This window comes from Crocodylus siamensis, chromosome 1 (assembly GCF_052110815.1).
Source record: "Crocodylus siamensis isolate JL-2025a chromosome 1, ASM5211081v1, whole genome shotgun sequence".
Lineage (NCBI taxonomy): Eukaryota > Metazoa > Chordata > Crocodylia > Crocodylidae > Crocodylus > Crocodylus siamensis.
In genome coordinates this window covers 20,265,918-20,289,327 of record NC_143395.1, presented here as the reverse complement: position 1 = coordinate 20,289,327, position 23,410 = coordinate 20,265,918, and the positions used below count along the sequence as shown (strand labels likewise).

At 37.6% G+C, this 23,410-nt stretch overlaps 1 protein-coding gene across 1 annotated transcript in view; it reads left to right on the top strand.

Annotated features, from left to right (window-relative positions):
- The window catches only part of DDX1 (DEAD-box helicase 1), a 38,673-nt gene extending 23,499 nt beyond the window's left edge, over window positions 1-15,174 (top strand). Inside the window, exons 16-26 of the mRNA XM_090031846.1 lie at window positions 68-157; window positions 1,264-1,452; window positions 4,875-4,926; window positions 5,550-5,696; window positions 6,209-6,300; window positions 6,750-6,822; window positions 7,406-7,478; window positions 7,577-7,619; window positions 7,888-7,983; window positions 8,498-8,618; window positions 9,636-15,174. Coding sequence (XP_089887972.1) covers window positions 68-157; window positions 1,264-1,452; window positions 4,875-4,926; window positions 5,550-5,696; window positions 6,209-6,300; window positions 6,750-6,822; window positions 7,406-7,478; window positions 7,577-7,619; window positions 7,888-7,983; window positions 8,498-8,618; window positions 9,636-9,766 — 1,107 coding nt within the window. The 3' untranslated portion in view covers window positions 9,767-15,174. The remainder of the gene's footprint in view (window positions 1-67; window positions 158-1,263; window positions 1,453-4,874; window positions 4,927-5,549; window positions 5,697-6,208; window positions 6,301-6,749; window positions 6,823-7,405; window positions 7,479-7,576; window positions 7,620-7,887; window positions 7,984-8,497; window positions 8,619-9,635) is intronic.
- Window positions 15,175-23,410: the final 8,236 nt, after the last annotated feature.

The following is a 23,410-nucleotide window of genomic DNA, read 5'->3' as shown; positions in this document are numbered from 1 at the left end:
TTGGGGGGCAGCAGTAAAGGGCTTTTTTAACCACTTTTCTTCAAAATAAGTTTCATTTTTATTATAGGATGGCCTCCTCCTTCAAGGTTATTCAGATTTTATAAACAGGATCCACAGTCAGATTCCTCAGATAACTTCAGATGGAAAGAGACTACAGGTATAAAGTTGTCCTTTTATTGTAATCTACAATTATGTTAACATGTTATATGCTGTATTGAATATAAGTTTTTTTTTTTTTTTCCAGTATCATGCATTTTATTATCATGAGGTATAGTTAATTCTCCTTGTGTTCAGCTCTTTGGCCAATATGTATTTCAACATCCATTCAAAGTTCTGGCTCAGTGTAGGAGTAAACTGAAATCTAATGGTACGCACACATACTCATAGAGTTGTGACTCGGAAGTCTAATGTTTTAAGGGGTTTGTATCTAAGGCATTCTAGCATAATTCGGTTGTGCTCTGTTTTCTAAAACTACAATACCAGTCTTCATCCTTCAGCTACCAGTAATTTTGCTGATCAAAATTATATATAATTTTGGCTATACATTCATTCAAGTCAGTTTTAGAAAATTGGAGTAACTTGGCCAGTTGGTGATGATTTTGTAAGTAGCATGATATGTTCCATTTAAGCTCTGTTGAAACCAGGAGCCGCATCCAGACAAGCATAGCCATGCTGTATGGGCGCCACAACATGTTTGTGTCGTCACATACTGCACTTTGAGCTGTTCTCCATGCTGCAAGGGAGCCATGCAAGGAGTGGGGTTTTTGACCCCTGGATATTGCACACAAAAGCAGAGTAGTACATGCGGAAGCAGTGCACAACACTCAGAACTGGAGCCTGGCTGGCCAGAGCCATGCTCTGGCTGCCAGGTGGGCTTTGAGTGGCAGGATTGCTGCTGCTACAGCCCCAGAAAACCCCCCAGGACAGCAGGTAAGGCTGCTTGGGGCCAGCCAACTGCTGTCCCCTGCCCCATCCAGGGTAACCTGACACGTGCCACGGAATATATGGCACGGGCTTAGTTTGGGGACAACTAGCAGTGGCACAAGATGTCCTGCTGCTAATTGTCCCCAGGGAACTAAACATCTACGCTCATGTGGACATGGCGTGGGAGTAAGAAGGCAAGGAGTTCTTTGCTTAGTGCTATTTTACTGTAACCAACACAAGGCAGTTTCTTATTTTATTTTTTTCGTCTTGATCAAGCAGTCATGACTCAGAGGTGCCGTATCACCAAGTTCTTGTCGTAAAGTGTTCATACTGTTTCAGGTGATTGTGTGTTCTGCAACTCTACATTCCTTTGATGTAAAGAAACTGTCTGAGAAGATAATGCATTTCCCCACCTGGGTTGATTTAAAAGGAGAAGACTCTGTCCCAGAAACTGTGCACCATGTAGTTGTACCTGTGAATCCCAAAAATGACAAACTGTGGGAAAGACTTGGCAGGAATCATATCAGGGTAAGTAGCATATTATGTTCTAGAACAAGTTAGATGAAACTTAACTTGGGAAAAAAATACAGAGCTTCGCTTTCAGTAATTTAACCTGCTACAACTTAATCTTGTATAACTAACTACTCCTGTAGACCAGTGAAATGTTTCCAAGTTTCTGAGCGTAGAATGTAGTCTGTTTTTAACACGAACTTTAGCACTTGGGTATATACTACAAATTATACAAATTAGATTCTACAAGGTAATTGTAGTTACAGGAGTCTGGTTGAAAGAAATCTCATTGTGGCAGCCTAGATAAGATAAGCATTGTTAATGCTTGTGTCACATTGGAAAAGTAAGCAAAGGTAACTTCTTCGTTATCAAGCGAAGGTATATACCTTGCATTTCAAATCTCAAGGTCTGTATTACTTTCATCTGTGACTAATTAGGAGGTCATAAAATATTTCTAATACACACCTTGCCTTAACAAGCTATAGGAATATTCCTTACAGTTGATGAGTCAATTTAAAAATCTTAGCAGGGTACTTTGCACTGGCCTGATTGATATTTCCATGCTATTTAAGTTCTTAGAAAGGTTAAAGTTCAAAATGCGATGCAGCCTCTTTTTGAAATTTTGAATTCTTTCTAAAGTATTCTAGTGCTTTTAATGGTAATGTGTGGGTCTGTCAGAACTAGTGTATTGAACTTCACAACAAAATGTTTCTGTTTGGTTCCACTTCCCATACAATTTTGAGCTAATTTTCTTAATAGAAATTTAAAGTCATGCATAATATAGTGCTTGGCTTCTGTTGTCTCCTGGATCAGCTTTCGCAGACAGGCCCATGGCAGACTTGTTACATGGTTTACTTGTTAATGTTATAAATAACTCTCCCATGCATTCAAGCAATCAATGGTGCAACAAAAAGAGAAACAAGCCACAAAAATGATCCGCATACAAAATGGGATTTTTTTTTTTTTTGCCTGGTTTTCATCATGCCTTTAATTGATTTCATGGTAGGTGATCGTGCTGCCTGCATCATGGGTTTAAGCTTACCAGGTGGTGTGAGGACATACTTAACTGTGTCATGAGTGTGGCAGCAGCAGCTGAGATTAGAGAAGCTTTAAGTGCTGGAGTGCCAGGGAGCCTGTTGGCTGATGAGCTGAACCCTGTGTTGGTATGCTGAAAATCACACGATGGAGCCCCTGCATGATTGCAAAATGCAGCTTGTTGGCTGGCCCATGTGCTGATGGTTTCCGTGCACAGTGGCAGGCTGAAAGGGCACCATGGAAAGCACAGCATCAGGAACTAGTCCCTGGTACTGTGCTTTGCACCCTTTGCAAATCCAAGTAGTGCTGGCTCCAATCCCTGCTGTTGCCCAGTAGGAATCTGATGCATTTTATCCCCGATTCCAAAAATCACAGGTTGGACGTTTGTTTTGGGAATCCAACTGCATGTTAATTTTTGGGATCCGGGATAAATTCATCATATCCTGATGCCACAGTTATGTTAACATCCCCCCCAAAGGCCACAGAGATCAGAAATTTCCATCCTTTTCAAACCGCCAATTTTTGGTTGGAGTTCGAGGGGGTATTTTATTTCTGTTTTTTAATCTAGAATTTTTATATACTTTCAGGTGACCCAGTTTTGTTTAGCTAAACTGAACATATAACTTTTTTTTTCTGATTTTTCTATTTATGTTTTAATGGGATTTTAAATATTAAGGCTCATCTTAAGTTTGGGAATATGCATTACTTCTGTGAGAGAGGAGTTGCTGTGTGCTACCATACTAAACTAAACTAAACAAAGCAAATTAATATTTAGGTATTAGTCTGGTTAGAGCCTCAGAACAATAAGTCAATAATTCTGCTTTCCACTGCCTAACATTAACAAGCCTCAAGAAAGAGATCAAAACTTGGAAAGTATAATGAATTCTATATATCTGGCTTCTCATCCAACTTAGCCTGCACTTTCAAGATCTAAAGTTGGCAACTCTACAGCTAACCACTGGAGGGGACACCCTGTGTTTATCAATGCAGTTGAAACTATGAAATTCGTTGCTTGCTTGATGAGATCACTTTAAATAAAAAAAAAAAAAATACTGGAAAACTTGCTTTGCTTTGCTTTGCTTTGCTTTTTCACCAAAACTTACTTTTAAGCGAGTGAAATCTTTACTGTTTATGGAGAAAAATGGGAAAGTTTTGTTTTAAATAGATCTATGCAAAATGTAGAATAAATAAATACTGTTGTCATAGTAATACAAACTTTTTTATTATGCGTCTGAACAAATTTTTGGCCTATAGTTTATAATGTCCCATGGTTTTAGGCATGGTTAGAAGCATGCCACGTGCATATAAGGAAGTTGAATGTCAAGTAACTTGTTTATATTTTAATGCTTTCCTAACTCTTCAAATTACTGTAGTTGCCATATAGGCAATAGCTGAGAAGCACTGTAGTCTAGAAAAATTTTAATGAAAATTAGAATTTAATTCTGATTCTGGTCATCCCATTGATTTTGTTTTGGTTTTTTTTTTGGTTATTGTCTAACTAATTATTTTACCTGCTATGCCTGTTTCATTGTCTAAAATGTGAAGCATGATACTTTACTATGTAAGAGTGCTTTACAGATTAAGGGTAAAACACTTTGTTGGGAGGTGTATGTGCAGTTGATATAGTAGGGATGGAGCATTGCTGTAGCCATGATGGTTCAGGAAATGTCGACAGGCAAGGCTTTTTTGCAATATCATTTACTGGACCAACTGTATAGCTGAGAGAGCTGTCGGACAAATTTTTGGACATCAGATGCCCTTCCTCGGGGCATGTCACCATGTCGGATACTTCCCTCAGAACGTATCTTTCTGAGGGAAGGGCATCTGATGCCCAAAAGCTTGTCCAGCAGCTCTCCCAACTGTACAATGGGCTAACAAAATAGAGGTGACCAACCTACAGCACAGGCTCAAAAAGTGGCACAGGTAGCTGCTTTTTATGGCATGGGACAGATTGGGGAAGAGATGTGTAGCACAGTGGCAGGATGGGCAGGGAGCAGAAAGCTGAGCAGCAGATCAAGTAAGGGAAAGGGGTGAGAGTGGCCAACCAAAAAGGTTGGCCTCCATTGCAGTAAAACCTAATGTAAAGCGCTTTGCCTCTGGCTGATGATACTAATCAGTAATACATTAATCTCAGACCGCTTTTATCCTAGTAATAGGAAAATATCTGAAGATGAGTGCAAAGTGCCCACTACCTTTAATGGGCATTTTTCAATTAACTTAATAGTTAATGGAATTCGTATTAGCTATCTGTTAATCTTGGACTACAAATACTCGAACTAGGGCTTTCTGTCAGAGCACCACAGAACTTCCTGGCACATAACAAATGATGTTTGTTGTTACCTCAGGGTTATTTAGGTGCACAACAGTAATGGTTTCTAATGAAAGTTTAACTTTTTTTCTTCTAGACTGACGAGGTACATGCAAAAGATAATACACGACCTGGGGCTAACACTGCAGGTAATCTTGGTAACTTCAAATTCTAATCTGAAAACAGGTGTAAAGAAGTTGCTTGTGAAATAATGCTTTGGAAGAGTTGCTATAACATGAGCTGAGGCCTGGGTCCCAAGCATTGGTCTCTAATTTCTCAGTTCCTAGAGAGAGACAATTAGGCCATAGTTGAATTTTTAAAAAAGCAAGTTTCTATCCTGGTGGACCTACAGGTCCATCAGGTTTCTATCCTGTTCCTTTTTACAGAAGAACTTAGAGAAATCTGCCTAGTTTGCAGACACTGAAGCAGGTTAGATAGCTGAACTTGTTTCTGGCATCTGTGGGGGATATTGACTTAGGCTGGGATCAAAAAGTGTGACAAGAGCAGATAAGCACAGATACACCCATCTACTGGGATAAATGATTCTTCTAGCGTCTGGATAGCCTTATTATAACAAAATCAGAAAATTACTCAGTGTTACGAATAACTTTGACAAAGGCATTCTCTCACCCATTCTCAAAGAGACAAGGATTGCTTAGGGTGATATTTCTCATTGGACAAACTGCATGGTTGGGATAGGAATAAACAAGCTTTCAAATGCAAGGCATTTTTCTTGAGGTCTGAGAAATAAAAGACACTTTGTCTTTCTTAGAAATGTGGTCTGAAGCTATTAAAATTCTAAAAGGAGAGTATGCTGTTCGAGCAATCAAGGAACACAAGATGGATCAAGCAATTATTTTCTGCCGAACTAAAATAGACTGTGATAACTTGGAGCAGTACTTCATCCAGCAAGGAGGAGGTAAACTTAGTTGAGCCACTTTACTGATGTCTCGAATTAAATGTGCAGACTAGAAATAGGCCTTTTTGCATTTTTTCTCTTAAGGAGTGCTAAAATTATGCTTATATCAAATACAGAATAAAATGTTTTGTTTTTGAGACTTTGTATTTAGATGTGTTCTAAAATCTGTAATAGCAATTGGTCTCTTAATAACTGACTTGCATCACTGGCAATTGATCCTCACTTAATTGTATGAAAGAACATGAGAATCTTAGTCATGGATCAGGACCAAGTCCAAAAATAGTGAGTTTGTACTTTAAATGTTATAGCAAAATAGTATGTGCTTCTGCAGTTAGATTTAAACTTAATTGGCTCTGCTCTAAGAGCCTTTGCATAAGACATTTGCACAAAGAAATTCACTTGCCACTCAGCTTTTTGTCAAAGCAGTTTTTCAAGTCCAACTGTTACATAAGTTTAATCAAGGTACAGGAGACATGTACATATAGGGTATTAATATTTAATTAACTTTTCAGGCCCAGATAGGAAGGGACATCAGTTCTCGTGTGTGTGTTTGCATGGTGACAGAAAGCCTCAAGAAAGAAAACAAAACTTGGAAAGATTTAAGGTAATATGAATTGCTCTTAGGGCTGTTTTTCTAATTTTGTGTAGAGCAGGGGTGGGCAAAATATGGCCCACGAGACCATTTTATCTGGCCCGTTGGGCCCCTAAAATAAATTTGGAAAATTAATATTTCTCTGCCCTTGGTTCCTGTCAAAAATCTCTGAATTTTTCTTCTGAATTGTGTAGGTGTTTGCACTACCTAGCAGCACCAATATGTAGTGGCAGTCTGGTTGAAAATCTCTGCCTTAAGTAAATGATTTAATTCAGACCATTGGAAAGGAAATGTGAGATAAAGGGGTAACTTTCATCGACCAAAACATCATGTGTCAAAGGATAACTAACCTTACTATGTCAGATTTGTACTTGGAGCGTTGATTGCTAAGACATTAACTGGAAAGGCTATATATCGGCTCTTAAAACATTTTTTTTAAGTACAAATATGTTTCTTTGTAGAGGGGAGATGTCAGGTTCTTGATCTGCACTGACGTAGCTGCTAGAGGAATTGATATTCATGGTGTTCCTTATGGTAAGACTGGTTCAGCATGACTAACATGTAAATCTAACGGGGACTGTGCACAGTTTTTCGTAATTTTTTCGATGCATGAACTACTTAAACCAAGCAACGATATTATAGCTACATTAAAAGAACTTAAAGGTTAAAAAGTCAAGCCGTCATTAAAATGCATTGGCAACTTTAATCTGACATACGTCTCCATTTGTATGGGGGGGGGCGTGTTTTCAGAAGGAAAAAAATCTGAAAATATGGTTTCGTAATTGGAACTTTATACTTGGTTGAACTTATGTCAACTTGACTATAGTATTCTTTAAAACTATATAATGAAAAAATATAGTACAAGAAGAAAAATGACTTTCAAATTAGCTTCGAAGACAACTTGTATTGTTTTCCATTTGTAAGTTACAGTGTTGAATATGTTTTGAAAAAAAAAAAGGATAGGGGGATTACAGCAACCAAGGCAGAATAAGCATGCTAATTATAACAATTAATTGTATGCTCCCTGAGCAAGAGTTTTTCTCACTTTTTCCATTCCACCGTGTGTAGAAGTATTGGAAGTATCTATATTGTGTTGTGGTTTTGTGTGTTTTACCAGTTATCAATGTCACTCTTCCTGATGAAAAACAAAACTATGTTCATCGAATTGGCCGAGTTGGCAGAGCTGAAAGGTATGTTTTGTTTGATCTCCTTTGGGCTTATTTGATTTCTTTAAGACTTAATATGCAATTAGAAATATTCATTAAAATCAATTTTTCACATGTTTCAGGATGGGTCTGGCAATCTCTCTTGTGGCAACAGAAAAAGAGAAGGTAATCTTACCTCGAACTAGATGTAAGACAGAACTGAGCAAAGGATTGTTTAGTAAAATGCTGTATGGTGACATCTGACTTCCTATTTTGTCTTAGAAAATTTACTTTTTCTTTGTGCGTTTCTTTCTTATCCTTAATTTAGTCTGTATTTTCAGTTAATACTGCATTTTCAATTGACAATTAATTAATTTTCCCACATGGATAATAATTGCATTGAAATGCAACTTCATTGTTGAAGTAGAATATTTCCCATAATTTTTTTTTCCAGGTTTGGTATCACGTTTGTAGCAGCCGTGGAAAGGGATGCTATAATACTAGACTGAAGGATGAAGGAGGTTGTACCATATGGTACAATGAGATGCAGGTAAACTATTTCTTCAAGAAAATTCATCTCTTTCAAAAGAGATGATTTAACTATTGCTGATGTCTCAAGGATTTAGATATATGGTTTATTATTTTATTCTGTCATTATAAAATTCAAGCATAAACTGATTATTTTGAACATCCCATGGATTACCAAACTAAAAATACTTTTTAAAGTGAAAACCCTTAAAATTTGTTTTATATGTAAACATCTATAGGATCCTGTTTTATATAAAAAATTGACTTAATTACTTTTGCAGCTCCTATCATTGTATTATAGATGATAGTGAATGCAGTGTAACTTGCAGTATTGGTGTGGGCTGAAGGCAGAGACTTTGTTAAATAACTGTGATAATTTACATGTATACACTTGTGAACCATTTTTCTTTAAGGCCATATTCTTCTTGGTTATATACAGCTCCTATTGAGACATAAATATAGCTTGACCCTGGCTTATCTGCCTTGAGAAAAGCAATCCTTTTAAACAAACGTTCTTGAATTTATTTTTTTCTTAGCTCTTGGGAGAGATTGAAGAGCATCTGAACTGTACTATTTCCCAAGTTGAGCCAGATATTAAAGTACCAGTAGACGACTTCGATGGGAAGGTTACTTATGGACAAAAAAGAGCTTTGGGCGGTGAGTCTTCAATGAGTTTTTTGCTCTGTCTTTGGTTTATCACCAGAAATATTGCAGTGTTTAACTTGCTGTATAACTATAATTTAACTGACAATAATCCAATTAACTAGGGGAAAAGGTCCCTCTCATGATTTCTGGATTACATAACCACTTTAAGACTTCTCCAGTGACAGGGTATTTTTCAAAGCATGACAACTTCATTTTTAATCCAAGCTGTCAAATATTAACATCTGTGGTAATGAGGTATCCCACTTCTTCATAAGTATGTAGTTACATCCACTTGTGAATGTAGATTTTGTTTTAAATTGGCTAACAACATGGATGTATATTTTATATGTAGAAATGAAGGCATTCCTCCAGATTTAATGGTCCCAGTGCAATCAAGCACCACTTTTTGCAGTGAAGCGCCACCCCCCAGCCCCATGCCATCTGTCAATCTCCAAGGAAGGGTGGGACTTCTGGGGCCCCTTAACCAATCAGAGGTGAGGGGGGGCCCTGCCACCCCTCCACAAAGATTAACAGGTGGCTGTCAATCTTGGGGAAGGGGAGGGCAGGATTTGACCCTTCAGCCAGTTGCACTCCCTCTCCCTGTGCTTCAGGATGCCAGGGCTTCTGACCTCTGTTTGCAGCTTCTCCTTCCTGCTTTTTTGTGGGGACCGGTCTTTTTCACAGAGGACCTACCAAATTTGTGGTTCCCATAAACATCGCAAAATCGTAAATTTCGTAGGTCCATAATTGGCTCTCTCTAGTATGTTTTAATAGCTTAGGTACAGTTCTAAAATACACAAAAGCTTCATAACTCAGAGGATGATGGTTAAATGAAAAAATATATATTTTTTGTCTTGATAAACAAGAAGTGTGTATAGATTGAATGTATTCTGTGAATATGGCAAGGAACAAGTTTCTCAGTATGTTGGGAAGGGTGGAATAACTAACTCTGAACAATTGCAGTGGAACATAAGTACTGCTGGCAAGTTATTTCAAGCATGTGATTTAGAGTGGTTCTGTTTTTGGCAGGTGGTCTTTATAAAGGCCATGTGGATATTTTGGCACCTACAGTGCAAGAGTTGGCTGCCCTTGAAAAAGAAGCTCAGACATCTTTCTTGCATCTTGGCTACCTTCCTAACCAGCTGTTCAGAACATTCTGATTGTGTCACACTTCAGGCAAGACTTAAGTAATAGAGGTTACACACTGAAAATACTGAAATCCTGTGCTGCCTGTGAGCAGCAGTATTTACAGTAACTCTAAAAATAAATAAACTCACTATTCTTGCATGTCAAACAGCATTGTTCAAGGATGTAGACTGTATTAGCTATCTTAAAAGTTGACCTAATAAAAAAAAAAAAGAATTACCCCCAAATAATATTTTGATATTTCTTTGTCTTTACACTTGAATGAGCTGGTTCACAGAATCATGGGCTGCATAGCTTTTTGATCTGCTGAGAACACAAATTTCATTTATTCAATTCAGTCAGGAATATGAAAACATTACTCTTTAAAAATTTCTTAAACTCAGACTTAATTGTTTTTACTTCATTTATGCTATTTAGTCTACATTCAGTTTTCATAGCATAGCCTACCTTTTAAGAAATCTTGGCTCTGAAGATGCTCTTAATTGCAAAGTATAACCAACCACTTTGACTCAAGTGCATTATTTTAAGATAACTACTGTAAGTTTACTATTTTGCATTTCTTTTTAAACACTTCAGAAATTAAATCCTCTAACCCTTTGCTATGAACAAGGTTCAGTTAAGCAGTAAATCACCCCACTTCGCATTTGCTTCTGAGTGTGGAGAAACAACACGTGTCTTTTACACTGGTTATGTACAGCTATAAGTTACACCATGCTCTAGAGAAGATCGGTGACCAACTCTTCTGAGGTAGCTGCCCTCATTCAGTGTTATTGCAACACCTCACATCAAGGTAAAGGAGTCAACAATAATAGCCTATTTGAACAAAGTTGCTCAGAGGACCTTAATTGAACATATGGACTAATGATCCATGCACCAGTGTGTAGTTATCCCTGACTTTCCAAGGGTGAAGTAACTTGCTTTGCACTAGCATAAATGTGTTTGGTGTTCACACCCTGATTCTTTTAGAGTGCAGCAAGAGGACAGAAATGGGCTTCACTCTGGCACTAGGTGACTGCAAAATTTGTAAACATTGCAAGCGGCAGTAATATAAATGCTAAGATTGAAAAAAAAAAATCTCATTTTACAAAGACATGTGACCGGCCCGATTATCCTTGTGAATACTCCCCTATAATCCCCGATAGTCAGATTTGTGTCTGAAAATTTAATTTAACTATCGGAATGTTCCCTAAAAGTTTTTTATATTTCTTAAGTTGGATGGGTTCAAGTGAGAACTTCAGAGTTCAATTATTTTTAGTGGCATAACAAAGCCATTGGTCAGCACTTGATAAGTATTGTTTAAAAAATGTATAGTTGCTATTTCTGGGGTGCACATTTTCAAGTTGTCCCATGCCCCATGGTATAAGACCACACTTGTGAGCAAAAATGGTATTTATAATAAACTGCAAGGATTGCAGTACTGCACCTGCTCTATTACTAGCAAGCAGTGTATACCCAGAATGCAACTGCAGTTTGTGTCCATCAGAGAAATAAAAAGTAACTTCAATGAAAATATCCCTCCTGAACCTGGGGGTTGGGGTGGGGAGAAGGAAGCAGCGCAGTATTATTAAGATGCCAGTTTAATTATAGTAGAGTGTTTAAGAAACATGAGCAGATCTATAGTAGTGAATTTATCACTACCAAATGGGCAAGAACTAATAACGGTGTAATCGTTTATATAAATTCCATTACAGAGCCAAAAGTCTATGGTTTTTGTGTGTGTGTTCTCCCTCTGAACTCAGAAAAGCTCCTTAATATATTACAGGAGGATTTGTTTTTTAATGGCCTTGTAAGACAGTTTTTTCTCTTACACCATTATAATAGAATTCTTTCTGGTTGTAGGGATCAACTACTGTTGTTGAAAATAACACCTACAATTATTATTATAAATGAAAAGGAGGGAAAAACGAATGGTTCACACATGATTACAAGTTGCAGTTAAACTCATAAAACAGATGTTCATTTAGGTCTATTTTAAGTAAACTTTATTACAAAAATGTCAAAAATCATTTAATGCAAGGCACAAAAAAATAGAAATAGTACAATTCTGTGGATTTTTTTTTTAACTTAAATATTTCCATCGTAAAATAATTTAGAAAATTTTGAACAGATCTTGTTAATATTTCAGACTCTCTCTGTATTATGAGCACTGGAGTTTGAGAATTATTGGCATTGAATGGTATGGAATCAGGCCAACTTTTGGCCATAGTCAATAGATACGTTCTTCAGAGGCTTCTGCTGAAATTCTTTATACACAACCTCACGAGGACTTCAGCAAAACTTCCCAATTAGAGAACTTTGCTAGATCTTCAGAATGTGCTAAGCAGAACATAACACTGGGCCCAGCTTTCTTGTTGAGATCATTGCTTTAGGAAACGTTTTAGTTTCTAGTTGAGATGGTACCTCGATTAAAATTGCTCTTGTAATGTGTCAAGAAATTTCAATGCGTGACTTGTTACTCTGAAATTCTGAGTAACTCAGAGGTAGATGGACGAGTGGGGAAAAAAAAAAATGCAAGCAACAGTGTCCAAACACAAGTAAGAATTTTCTGTCTGGTGAAGTTCAAAGAACTTAGAACATTAAAATTATTGTGCAAACCAAACTCACTTTTTAAGCAGTGTAGTTTGTTCCAGTGTAGCTGGCAACAAGTGTTTTGTTGGTTTTAGGATTCAGGAGGCTTTTTGGCTGTTCCTAAAGGTTCATACTGCATAGACAAGTCACTTGGAGCTTACTTAAAAAATCTAATTCAGGAAAACATCTAAAAACACGCTTAAGTTCCCACATTGAGTGAGCACTCTCTCTGAAACAGCAGTGTTCGTTTGCTTTCACTGGCTGAGATGGGAGGAAGATAGACTAACTCTGGTGACTAGGTTCAGACCTTAAGTGTTGTCACATAACTACACAAGAGAGCAGAAAAACAAGCAGCAAACAGTGTGAAGATATTTTTACACAGAATGGTTTGTCCTTCAGAAATATTCATACACGGGGAAAATACAAGGGAAATGCATATGATTTACCCTTTCCATGTTCCCTTCACAATTATGGCTATAATTTGTCCTTTAATGTATTCTACATCGCCTGTCTTTTAGTATTCTATTGGCTACCTCATGGTGGTGCTAATGTTTTATTTATGCTTAAGGGAAATAAAGTCCACACCAGTTTATTACTGCCACTTGGTGTCAGTTACGTATTGCCTACTTTTTTTCAATTATTATTTAAAAAAAAAAAAAAAAGTTTAAGCTTTATATTTTTAAAATTAAATATTGGGACTTCTTTCATGAAACATGAACTTACAATATGAAGAATATAGAGAACTTGCTTCATAGACTGACTTGCTGTTACAACCTTTATTAAACTGCCATTTAAACTGTTGAACTAGTTAATCCACCAAGAACTCTTTTCAGTGTTAACCTTGTTTAAGGTACAACATTTACTTCCTGATGCAGCCAGAACTATTGTAGGTATCAGAACTGTCATATGTTTGTTACTGGTCAATGAAATGAGATTTTCTTTCACCCCCCCCCCCTTAATGTCTAACCCTCTGCAAGTAGTTCTAATACTGAGCATCTTTATAACCAGTTAATAGTTTTTAGAGTTTTATTGACAAGCAGCAAATCAGTACGTGTATCTAAATCAGTTGCTGCTTCCATGAATTATATGATCAGATGTCAAGAATACAATCCCTGGTAAAATGCATGAAGAATACTAGCTTTTTAATTTTTTTATTGTGTTTTTTGATTGGCTGCTAAAAATACCAAAATTAGGTGATTAGGAAAAAATTAAATATTGAAGAGTCTGATTTCTTTTTGGGTGCTCTGTGGGTATAGTACAGCCTAAGATCCCACAGTTCAATATATGTACTAAAACAAATTGGTTAAAAATGCAAGGCTATTGAATCAATGTCTCATGAGAATTCATGCTCTTAATGGATGATTAACTATTCATTTGAGTATTTATAACTACTGGTAGTAATCTTTCTTTGTTTTCCTTTTCTCTACTATAAAGGTTCCTTTTATGGAAGGGAAAAGGATACAGATGGTGTTTGCCACTCAATGTCCAAACTGCTGAGCTGGGGCCCCCTTTCAGTATACTCCAAAGGCAGGAGTTCAGTGGTCTCTTACACTTTAAGTATGGTTTTATTTTGCTACTGTGAAAGCAGACAAAATTGCTTCTGGCAATACTATGTTATGCTCAAGTGTTCTCATGTTTATGGAATCACACATGCAAATAACTGTTCCTATAGTCTATTTGACGATGTAATTGCCCTGTGGTCACTTCCATATGTGAAGATAAATATCATACAATGCGAATAAAATAAAATAGACATGCATTTAAACTAGCTAGCAAAATTAACTTGCTGCTCGTTGTCTACTTCAATTTAAGGAGGAAAATTGGACAGAAAACGCAGTATATTATGGGATGGTGCACACATGGTGCGTAAAATTTTTAAATGAAGATTTTTTGTTTGTTTGTGGGGGGGGAAGGTGGAACCCTGTATTGTATTTACGATGAATAACATCTAAATCATGGAAATATGACATTGTTCCTCAGGTCATAGCATTATTTGGGGGCCCTTTGACAATAAAGTATTTATCAGAAAACTTTCTTAACAATTGTAAATGAAGCTTTAGATGATAGTCCACCTCCTGCCATGAATTCTGAAAGACCTTCCTTGCACAACTTTTGAGAGCTTATTTAAATGGAGAGACAAATTAGATTGATAGCTTATTGGACCAGCTGTACAGTTGTGATAGGATTAGACAAAATGTAACTGTCATTGCTACTGCATAATTCCTGGACCATCCTGACTACAATATCACTCTTAATGCTACCAAGACCATTAAAATCTAATCCTAACACATGATCTCTACCCCATCCTATTTTTTTCCTGAGAATCAGTATTCTCCAGCAAGTCTCAGCCACGTATTCCACTTGGTGTTTGTCACTTAGGACCTTAGGAAAGATACCAATAGTACCACAATGTAAACTACATCAATGCCATTTTTGTTGGTGGCTTTTGATAAATGAGGATTTGGCATAGTATCACATTGGTAGCATCTGTACATGGGTTCCACAGACTTATGGTGACTGTGATGGAATACCATGTTGTCCTTGGTGAATAACTTTGCAAAACAATGGTTGTGAAACTTATCTACTTCCCTGTAGCAGATTTTTAATGGCTGTTTGAAAATAAGAAGCCAATAGTGTACTGACTTCTTTAATGTTAGAGTACTCCTCTATCAGAGCTGGAGGGGGAGGGGGGGAAGCGTAACAGGATCAAATTAAAGTATTTTGTTTGCTTTGCAGTTTTCAAGGTCAAATTGTAATAAAAATGTATTCACACTACATTCTAATTCCATTTGAAATGGTCAAAATATTAAAACTTGAAAATTGGGTTTAAAATAAAAATGTCAACTCATCCATATGTACAGTTCTGCTCTGGTTCTGTTATAGTGCACTAAAATAATGAATAGAATGCTTTACCATATTCAAGAAATGAGGTCTATAAAATCAAAAATGAGCTGCAGTGGTTTGAAGTTCTGTCAACAGTCCAAATTACATTATAGTCCTGCTGTGGCAGCAGGAATTGCTTGATGTGCAATATGACACCTTTTTTTCCCCTCTTGTGTCCCTATTTAATCCAATTTTCTAAAGCACATGTTAATTGCAAATATATGGCAAGCACACTTGGCTTGCTTTAATCTTACTGAGCTTAAAAATTAAAACCTGTATCTTTTGTAGTGTTAGCTTTTTTTTTTTTTTTTTTTTTTTTTTAAGGTATTTTAGAGTTAACTTATCTTTACATCTGCAATTCTTTTCTCTTCATTCTTTGTTTTAAAACAGTTTTCTATAAAGCAAAGTAGCTAAACTAAAACGAACAGTTTTCATGGTGCCCTACCTGCTCATGCTGCAAGGGGTATCCTTGATCTATTCTGTTGAACTCGGATCCTGCATGCAGCAACGTTGAGACATTGAAGAATACAAGCAAGAGGTGCCAGGACATTGGCAAGGTTGAACATTGCTCACCCCAACATGGAGCAATGTGAGTCTGCCTGCAGAACACCCACTTTTATTTTCCCCTTGTCCTTCACCATCTGAAAGTAGCCTTCTGTTTTGGAAAGCAATCCAGCAAGGATGAGCTTTTTCATATTATGTGTGCATTCCTATGTTTCCAGTCTTATCTCACTTCTTTGTCACTAGAGTCATTTTTTTACTTCAGTTAACCCTGCAGAGCTAGGATAGTGACAAAACCAACCTAAGGTCTATTTTAATCTGTATCCACAGAATTGTATTCATGGTTCCAGCTGACATCTGTTTCAAACCAATGAAGATAGTGGTGTTTTGTTCAGGGGTCACTGAGGCCTGCAAACTGTATTTGTAAAATATGAGAGAAAGGGGGTTAAAACTGAGACTTAGGATTCAGAGTATAGACTGAGTTTGCATGACTGCTTTTACATGCACCTAAACTTAATGTGCAGGCAGTCCCAAGTCAATCATTATACATAGTGTTAATGCACGTTAGGGTGTCTACAAATGCATCAGGGTGCTTTAGCTATTTGCACCTACATTCAATACCTGTTTTTGCAGGTATTAAATTTAGATGCAAATACCCTAAAATCACCATTCTCTAATGTGCCTTAAAAATGGCTAATGCACCTTAAATTGGCACATGTAGATATGCCCTGCTAGTAAGAATATGTTAACTCTTAACCCTACCCATTGCTTAAGACTCTTTCAAATAAGACTAATCATTGTGGATGTTCTATTTTTTAGTGCTAGGGTAAAAGATGCTTCAAAAAGGCCCTGATTTTCAAAAACATTTGAGTATCGACCCTGTGAAAAAAGAGTCCCATTAAAGGTCTTTCATACTTGTCTACTAAATTGATTGAAAATTTTTCAAATCTCAGCTGTAGAAGTTGTTGAGACTCAGTGAGCACAGAACTGTGCTCTGCTCGCATGCTATCACTACCTCCCTACAATGGACCATGTGATGTGTCTTTGCCAGATGGTTTCTTCAACAGCTGATTCAGATGTCCCATTGTAGTTGCATTTTGACTTGATGTATTTCATAGCTTATGCATTCCGAGATGATTTTCCCAAGATACATTTCCAAAACATGCATTAGCAGATTAAGCTGCCTACATCAGTAGTGAACCTTATTCTGTTCCCAAGGAAATGGGGCAGTAGTAATTTTCTTTTCTTTCATCTATGCTTAGAATAGAGATCTGATCAATGCATTCTACCCAGAATAACAAGGGATTGTATTATCTCTCTTGTCTTGTGATGTCCTCTCTTGTCTCTCTTGTTTTGATTCTGTGCTTTGCAGTACTGTCATGCTAAAGGAGAATCGCCCTTGGGTGCATCTTCTCAGAGAATATTTACTAAATTGAGAACTGCTACCGTAATTATGTAAAGAAAGGAATCCCAAACTTTGCAAATCTGTTTCCTCCATTAAGCTAATTAACCCTGGTGCAGAACTGAGTTCCCACAAGGACCATTACATCTCCAAAGAGAGGCATCTGCAGCTTTCCAAGTATTACTTGATGTAGAGAGAGAGTGTGTAAAAGAAGAATGAGTTCATTTATTAAGGTGCTGTGGATGTGAGAAACTACTTCAAGGATCACAAGAGCTGTTTATATGGCTTTTCTTAGAGCCATCCTTTTAACATTGCTTTATTTTGAGATGCCTTTTGTAGCAGCATGAAAGTCTATAATGACTACTGGTGTGCTTGCAACTCCGTTTCAAAGAGCTTTGCCTTTGCAAGTAAATTTATAACAAAGGAAAACTGGGCTGTGTTACCAGTATTTGTGGAACTAGTATCAAAATTTTTGTTTCTGTTTCAAGAATAAAAACAATCTTAAAAAGAAGCAGCTGTGGATGAAAAGAGCAACTCAGCCATAATATTGAGGCTAATAACATGGATTTACATAATTAGACATTACATTGAGCTTTACAGGAAAAAATCTGGTCTCAGTCCTATATGTGCACAAATTCCTTATTCACAGGGGTTGTCCTGTTGAACTACAGTACAAGATACAGTCCTCTTCCTTTTCAGTCTTTTCTTTAGATGAGAGGTCATATTCTCATGTGTCAGTCAAAGGGCTGTAATACACAGCAAACATCCAGCAAAGAAATCTGTAATGGAGAGAAATTTGTTGTTGGAATTCTGTGATGGTGCCCTCTCCCTCCCATGGCATAGGGGCTATGTGAAGGAAATCCACCGTAGGACATCTGGGGGAAAACATGGCTGAACAAAATTTACTGCAGTAATTGATACTGCTGCAAGACCTAATGAGACAATACCAGAGACAAAACTAAGAACAAACAGAGACTGCTCAAGTCCTTTGGGACTAGTGTAGGCAGTGAGAATCAGAGGACCATAACAGATGCTCTCTTCTGCTTTTTAAAGTTCCTTGCATCATTCTTGACTCTATAACATGGAAGCTGCCTCCTGAAGTGTGGCCCTCTGTCATGTGTGGTGCATTCTCTCTCCAGGGGAAGAATTACACTATCTCTGCATTTGGGGGGGTTGTTTCTTTCATCATTGCCATCACCATTATTTTAAATGAACAACCTAGCAATTGAAAATGTACCTTCCAGATGGTACAAGAAACCATTCTGACCTTGTCCCCAACTCTTTTCTGTACGGGCGAACATCATTTTTATTGTAGATAGTCCCATTGTATGCTACCAGTTTTGTTCCAGAGCTGTACAGATTGCTTGTTCAGCTCAGGTCACCTAGTTCCTTGAGGAAGGTACAGCCAGAAACTTTGACACTGACTTGGTATTCCATGTGAATCCATTGTAGAAGACAAGACGCATAATACTTTTTCAATTATCTCTGTTTTTAGGAGGCATGCTGCCCTGTTTTAAATTATAGTTTTATGCCAAGACATAATTGCATTGCTTTAGTTTCTGAGAGGTGACAAAGGAATGTATAACTAAGACCTGATTATTGTTTGCCAGTGTAACATGGAGCTTCCTAGCTAGATGATAGAAAACATTACTGACATGCTACAGCATAAAAGCTTAGCATCAGAGAGAAATCCAGGTAAGCTCCTAAGATACAGAGTGAATCTACCAATAGTGGATGTGGAGCTTTAAACAACTGAAGCGGAATGATAGCAAGTCCATTTACTTGATCTTGTGATAAGAGGTGGTCTCACATTATAGACTCTAGCCCAGTGATTTCTACGTTGAGATTTCCATTGTTTCTAATGGCAAAAGGAATACAGCATGATTTGTATGTTGCAATCATCTAAAAGAAGTTGAATCCAATAATGAATCAACAATGTTTAATCCATAAGCACTTGTATAGCAGAGCATGAGCTTTCAAGGATAAGAGTATGAAAGATGGGAGAAAAAATGAGATCATTTACCAGGTATACACTTGAGTTTTCCAGACACCTCGTGACAGACAGTATGTTTTTCTTTTACAAAAATGTAACTATGATGAATGTTGGCTTATAGTTTGTTTCTCCCTTGATTAGCACTTAAATTGCATTAAAAGAGCATTCAGCACCGACATACCTGAACATTTTAGAAACAATCAATGCTATTTCCAATTTAAAAACAGTCATTAACATTTTTTAAAAGGCTTCAGTCACATAATATTTAGACCTGCAATGAAACTGGTCACAGCTCAAGTGCTGAAGCTGAGTTCAAAACAACACGGTTGCAGGCAACTGTACTCAGAACTGTAGCCCTGGAACCTGATCACTCTTGATGGTATTAGCATTCCTGTAAACTTATCCCTGTCATTTATTGATGCTTTTCACACTCTCCAGCAGTCTGAGGCTCAAAGCAAACAGCTGAGTATAGAATGCACTGAGATGTTTTATTTTATACCCAGACTGATAGATTAGGAACAAGAGATCAGCTTGGATTGGACTGAACCAGGGTCACGCTTCATGCTGAATAAAAAACTCCCAGACATTTTATAAGGGGTGAAATTGAAAAAATGTTGATTTTAATTAACTCAAGTGCATACTGATATGTCCTTTAAGAACAGTGGGAGGAGGTGGTCTGTTTGCGTGGCCACCCGGACCCCCAGGTAGATTATACGCTTGACTGCTACCATATGTTCAGCTGGGAGTGACATTACAGCCTAGTCGGGGGGGGAAAGGGGCCTGATCTGAGAACCATAACCACTCTTTGGCTTTAAATGCCATTGTCCACACTGAAACTTTCAACAATAGTCAACTATATAAGGGTTTCTAAAGACTATATTTTACAAGACACTATTAAAGAAAACACTATACCATTTGGTAGGTAGGTTTACATTTACTGCAATTTTATTTTACTTAAATTGTACAATTCCTTTAATGTACAAAATCCTGCTCTTAGTGGCTTTCTAAAGTAGAGCAGTCCATCAGCCCTTCATTGGGTATCCAATCACTATTCTGCACGTTATGGAAAGAAGAGTGGTAAGAAAATGAATTTCACTTTTCAAGTATCAAAAAGGATATTTGAAATAGTGAGATAATTATATAGTTTGGCAGATTTATTATTTTTTAAAAGCATTGATCTCTTAAATGTTGCAAATAACACTTAGGTAGTGTTATGGCTATAGTAATAGGTTTCTCCTGCTTTGGAGATAACCACAAAGCAAGTTCTCAGCTAATGAAGTTTTGTGCCATCCCATTGTCCATGAACATAAAAAAACCACAGTTTTTAAAGGACAATAACAACAACTGATTTTAAACTGTGTGGCTAAAGGGCACTTATTTTCTTTGCATGGAAGACTCCAGGCACAGAGAGGGAGATCACTAATACAGTGTGGACAGAATGTCCATCTGAGAATGGGCCAGTATGGTTCTCCTTCAGATTAAATGGCTTGTTTTATAGCTAAACAAATATCTAAGCAGCTTTCTGCTGTAATATTGCACTGCAGCTTCTAGAAACAACACTGAACTCTCAAACAAAGATTGAGAAATAAAGATGAGAAATTAGGAGTCTTTAAACTGCGGCAAGAAGGGCTTTCAGAGGATATTCGTTTTGAAATTTAACTTGCCCAAGGTGATGCTGGGACCACCCACACCTCTTGTTTATGTGTTGGGTAAGCTCCTATGAGGTTGAAAATGGGTGAAGGATTTTCCATAACTATAAATCTAGTCTTTCTCTTTCCACAAAATGTGAGTTCATAGAGTATTGAAGATTCCAGTTCATACATATTAATTCTCCTGTTTGTCAAGGAAGCTATTACTTTCACATGCTTTTACGCTTCTCACACTATGGGATAATAGTTCTGTATATATTAATGGTTAAATATTTTATAGCTACAACAAAATTACATTTAAATAAGTTTAAGAATCTGACTTAAAACACAAGCAAAGGCATTTAAAGCTCAGGCAGAAACTTGTAACTTGCGTTAATTTTTCAGGGGTTTCTAATGCTTGAAAAGAGCACTATTCAGCGCCATTAAATTTATTGTGTTTCTTAATCCCAAAGTGGCATATCAAGGATGGATTTCAAATCTTCATTTGTAGTTTGTGAGTTTTAAATCAATCATTTAAAAACAAAATGTAAATTTAGAGTAAGTTAATGATCTGAAAGGTGAACATGTCTACAGTAAATATGCGTGTGAGTATTTATTTAACAAGTCATATGTATGGACCATTGTGCCATTTTATGTTCTTAATTATTTTCTACCATGTCCTCTTTGTCCAGTGAATCACACTCGTTTTCAGAAACCCACATTGTCTAGCAAAAAAACCCTCCATGTCAAAGAATGTATATAAATATACATTTTTTTCTTGTAAAGCATTTCTTTGATTCTGCGCACAGGACTGATTTGAAATTTTACCTCACTTTGCCTTCCTGGCATGACCACTTGTATTTCTATATGAGCAATTGCATGTGTTACACTCCAAAACCTGTGAGAGTCCCATATTCAATGATCATAGGCCCAAAGGGCTCAAGGGCCTAAAATGAGACTTTAGTCCTGACAGCTACCGCCATGATGCCATTTCATCCTGGCAGTTCCTGAATTCCACGGGCACCTTGTGTTTTGACGCCGAAATTCCCCAGACAGCTGAAGGTCTGCTAGGAAGTGCCGGTGGAGGAGTGACACTGTATGTTAAGGACACTAAAAGCAGTAACAGCATTTACCTGAAGGGAAAACTGCCACTGAATCCCGGTGGATAGAAATGATATATTTGAATAAAAACAAGAAGAACATTAGGATTGTAATGCCTACCACCTGATTGGGAAGGTGAAGATGACTATGAAATGCTTAGGGAGATGAAAGAAACTGCTAAAATGAGGTGGGCAATAATAATGGGAGACTGCTGCTATTCTCATATGGACTCAGTAAATACTTCGTCAGGATGAGCTGTAAAACAAACATTTCTGGATGTACTTTGTGACTGCTTTCTAAAACAATTCATCTTGAAATCCACAAGAGGAGAAGCAATTCAAAACCTACTCCTGAGTAATGTACAGTGCTTGGTTCTGTTTGTGAGCTACTCTGTAACAGCGGCCATAACACAACCACATTCAACATTTTACCGGAGGGAGCGAGCCAAAAAAATCCACCACACCAACATACAATTTTAGAAAAGGAATGGACAGAAAAATGAGCAAGTTGGAAAGAAGAGAAAAGAAGCAATCCTAAATGGACAAGGCCTGCAGGCAGCCTGGAAGTTGTTTAAAATACCATATTAGAGGCTCAGGAAAAAATATACTGTATACCATATAAAAGAGGTAACAAGTGGTTCAATAACCCCCCTGCATGGTTTAATAGCAGTTAAGGAGGCCATCCAAGACAGAAAGACATCCTTCACAAAATGGAGGGTATGCCCAAGTGAGAAAAACAGGAAACCTCACAAACCTTTGACAGGACAAATATGAAAACAAAAAAATGCAGAGCAGCTAAATTAAATTCTAATAAGTCTCACCAGGACCAGCTGGCATCCATTGAAGAGCTCTAGAAGCACTCAAGGGGAGATTACTTTGGCAATGATGGCAATAATATGTATGTTATCATCAAAAACTGCCTCTGTGCAGACTGGCAGTTTGCCAACATAGGACCCATCTACAGAAAGGGGTCCAAAGGTGATCCTGGGAACTGCAGACCTATAAGTCTCTTTTTGATCTCTAGCAAGTTGATGGAGTCTATAATAAAGAATAAAATCAACAGTCACATGGAGAAGTATGATCTGTTGGGGAAAAGTCTGCATGGTTTTTGTAAAAGGAAATCTTGGCTCGCCAATCTGCTGGTGTTCTTTGAGGGCAGGGACAGGGGTTTCATAGTTTCTAGGGTCGGAAGGGACCTGAGCAGATCATCTAGACCGACCCCCTGCCATGGCAGGAAAGAATACTGGGGTCAAACAACCCCAGCAAGATGTTCATCTAATCTCCTCTTAAACACCCCCAGGGTAGGAGCCTGCACCACTTCTCTTGGAAGTTGGTTCCAGACCCTAGCCACCCTGACCGTGAAGTCGCGCCTCCTGATATCTAGCCTAAACCTACCCTCTACCAGCTTGTGACCGTTATTCCTGGTCACTCCTGGCGGTGCTCGGGGGAACAGTGACTCCCCCAATGCCTGCTGATCCCCCCTGACTAGTTTATAACAAGCCACAAGATCCCCCCTCAGCCTTCTCTTTTGGAGGCTGAACAGGTTCAGGTCCCATAGCCTTTCCTCGTAGGGCCTGCCCTGT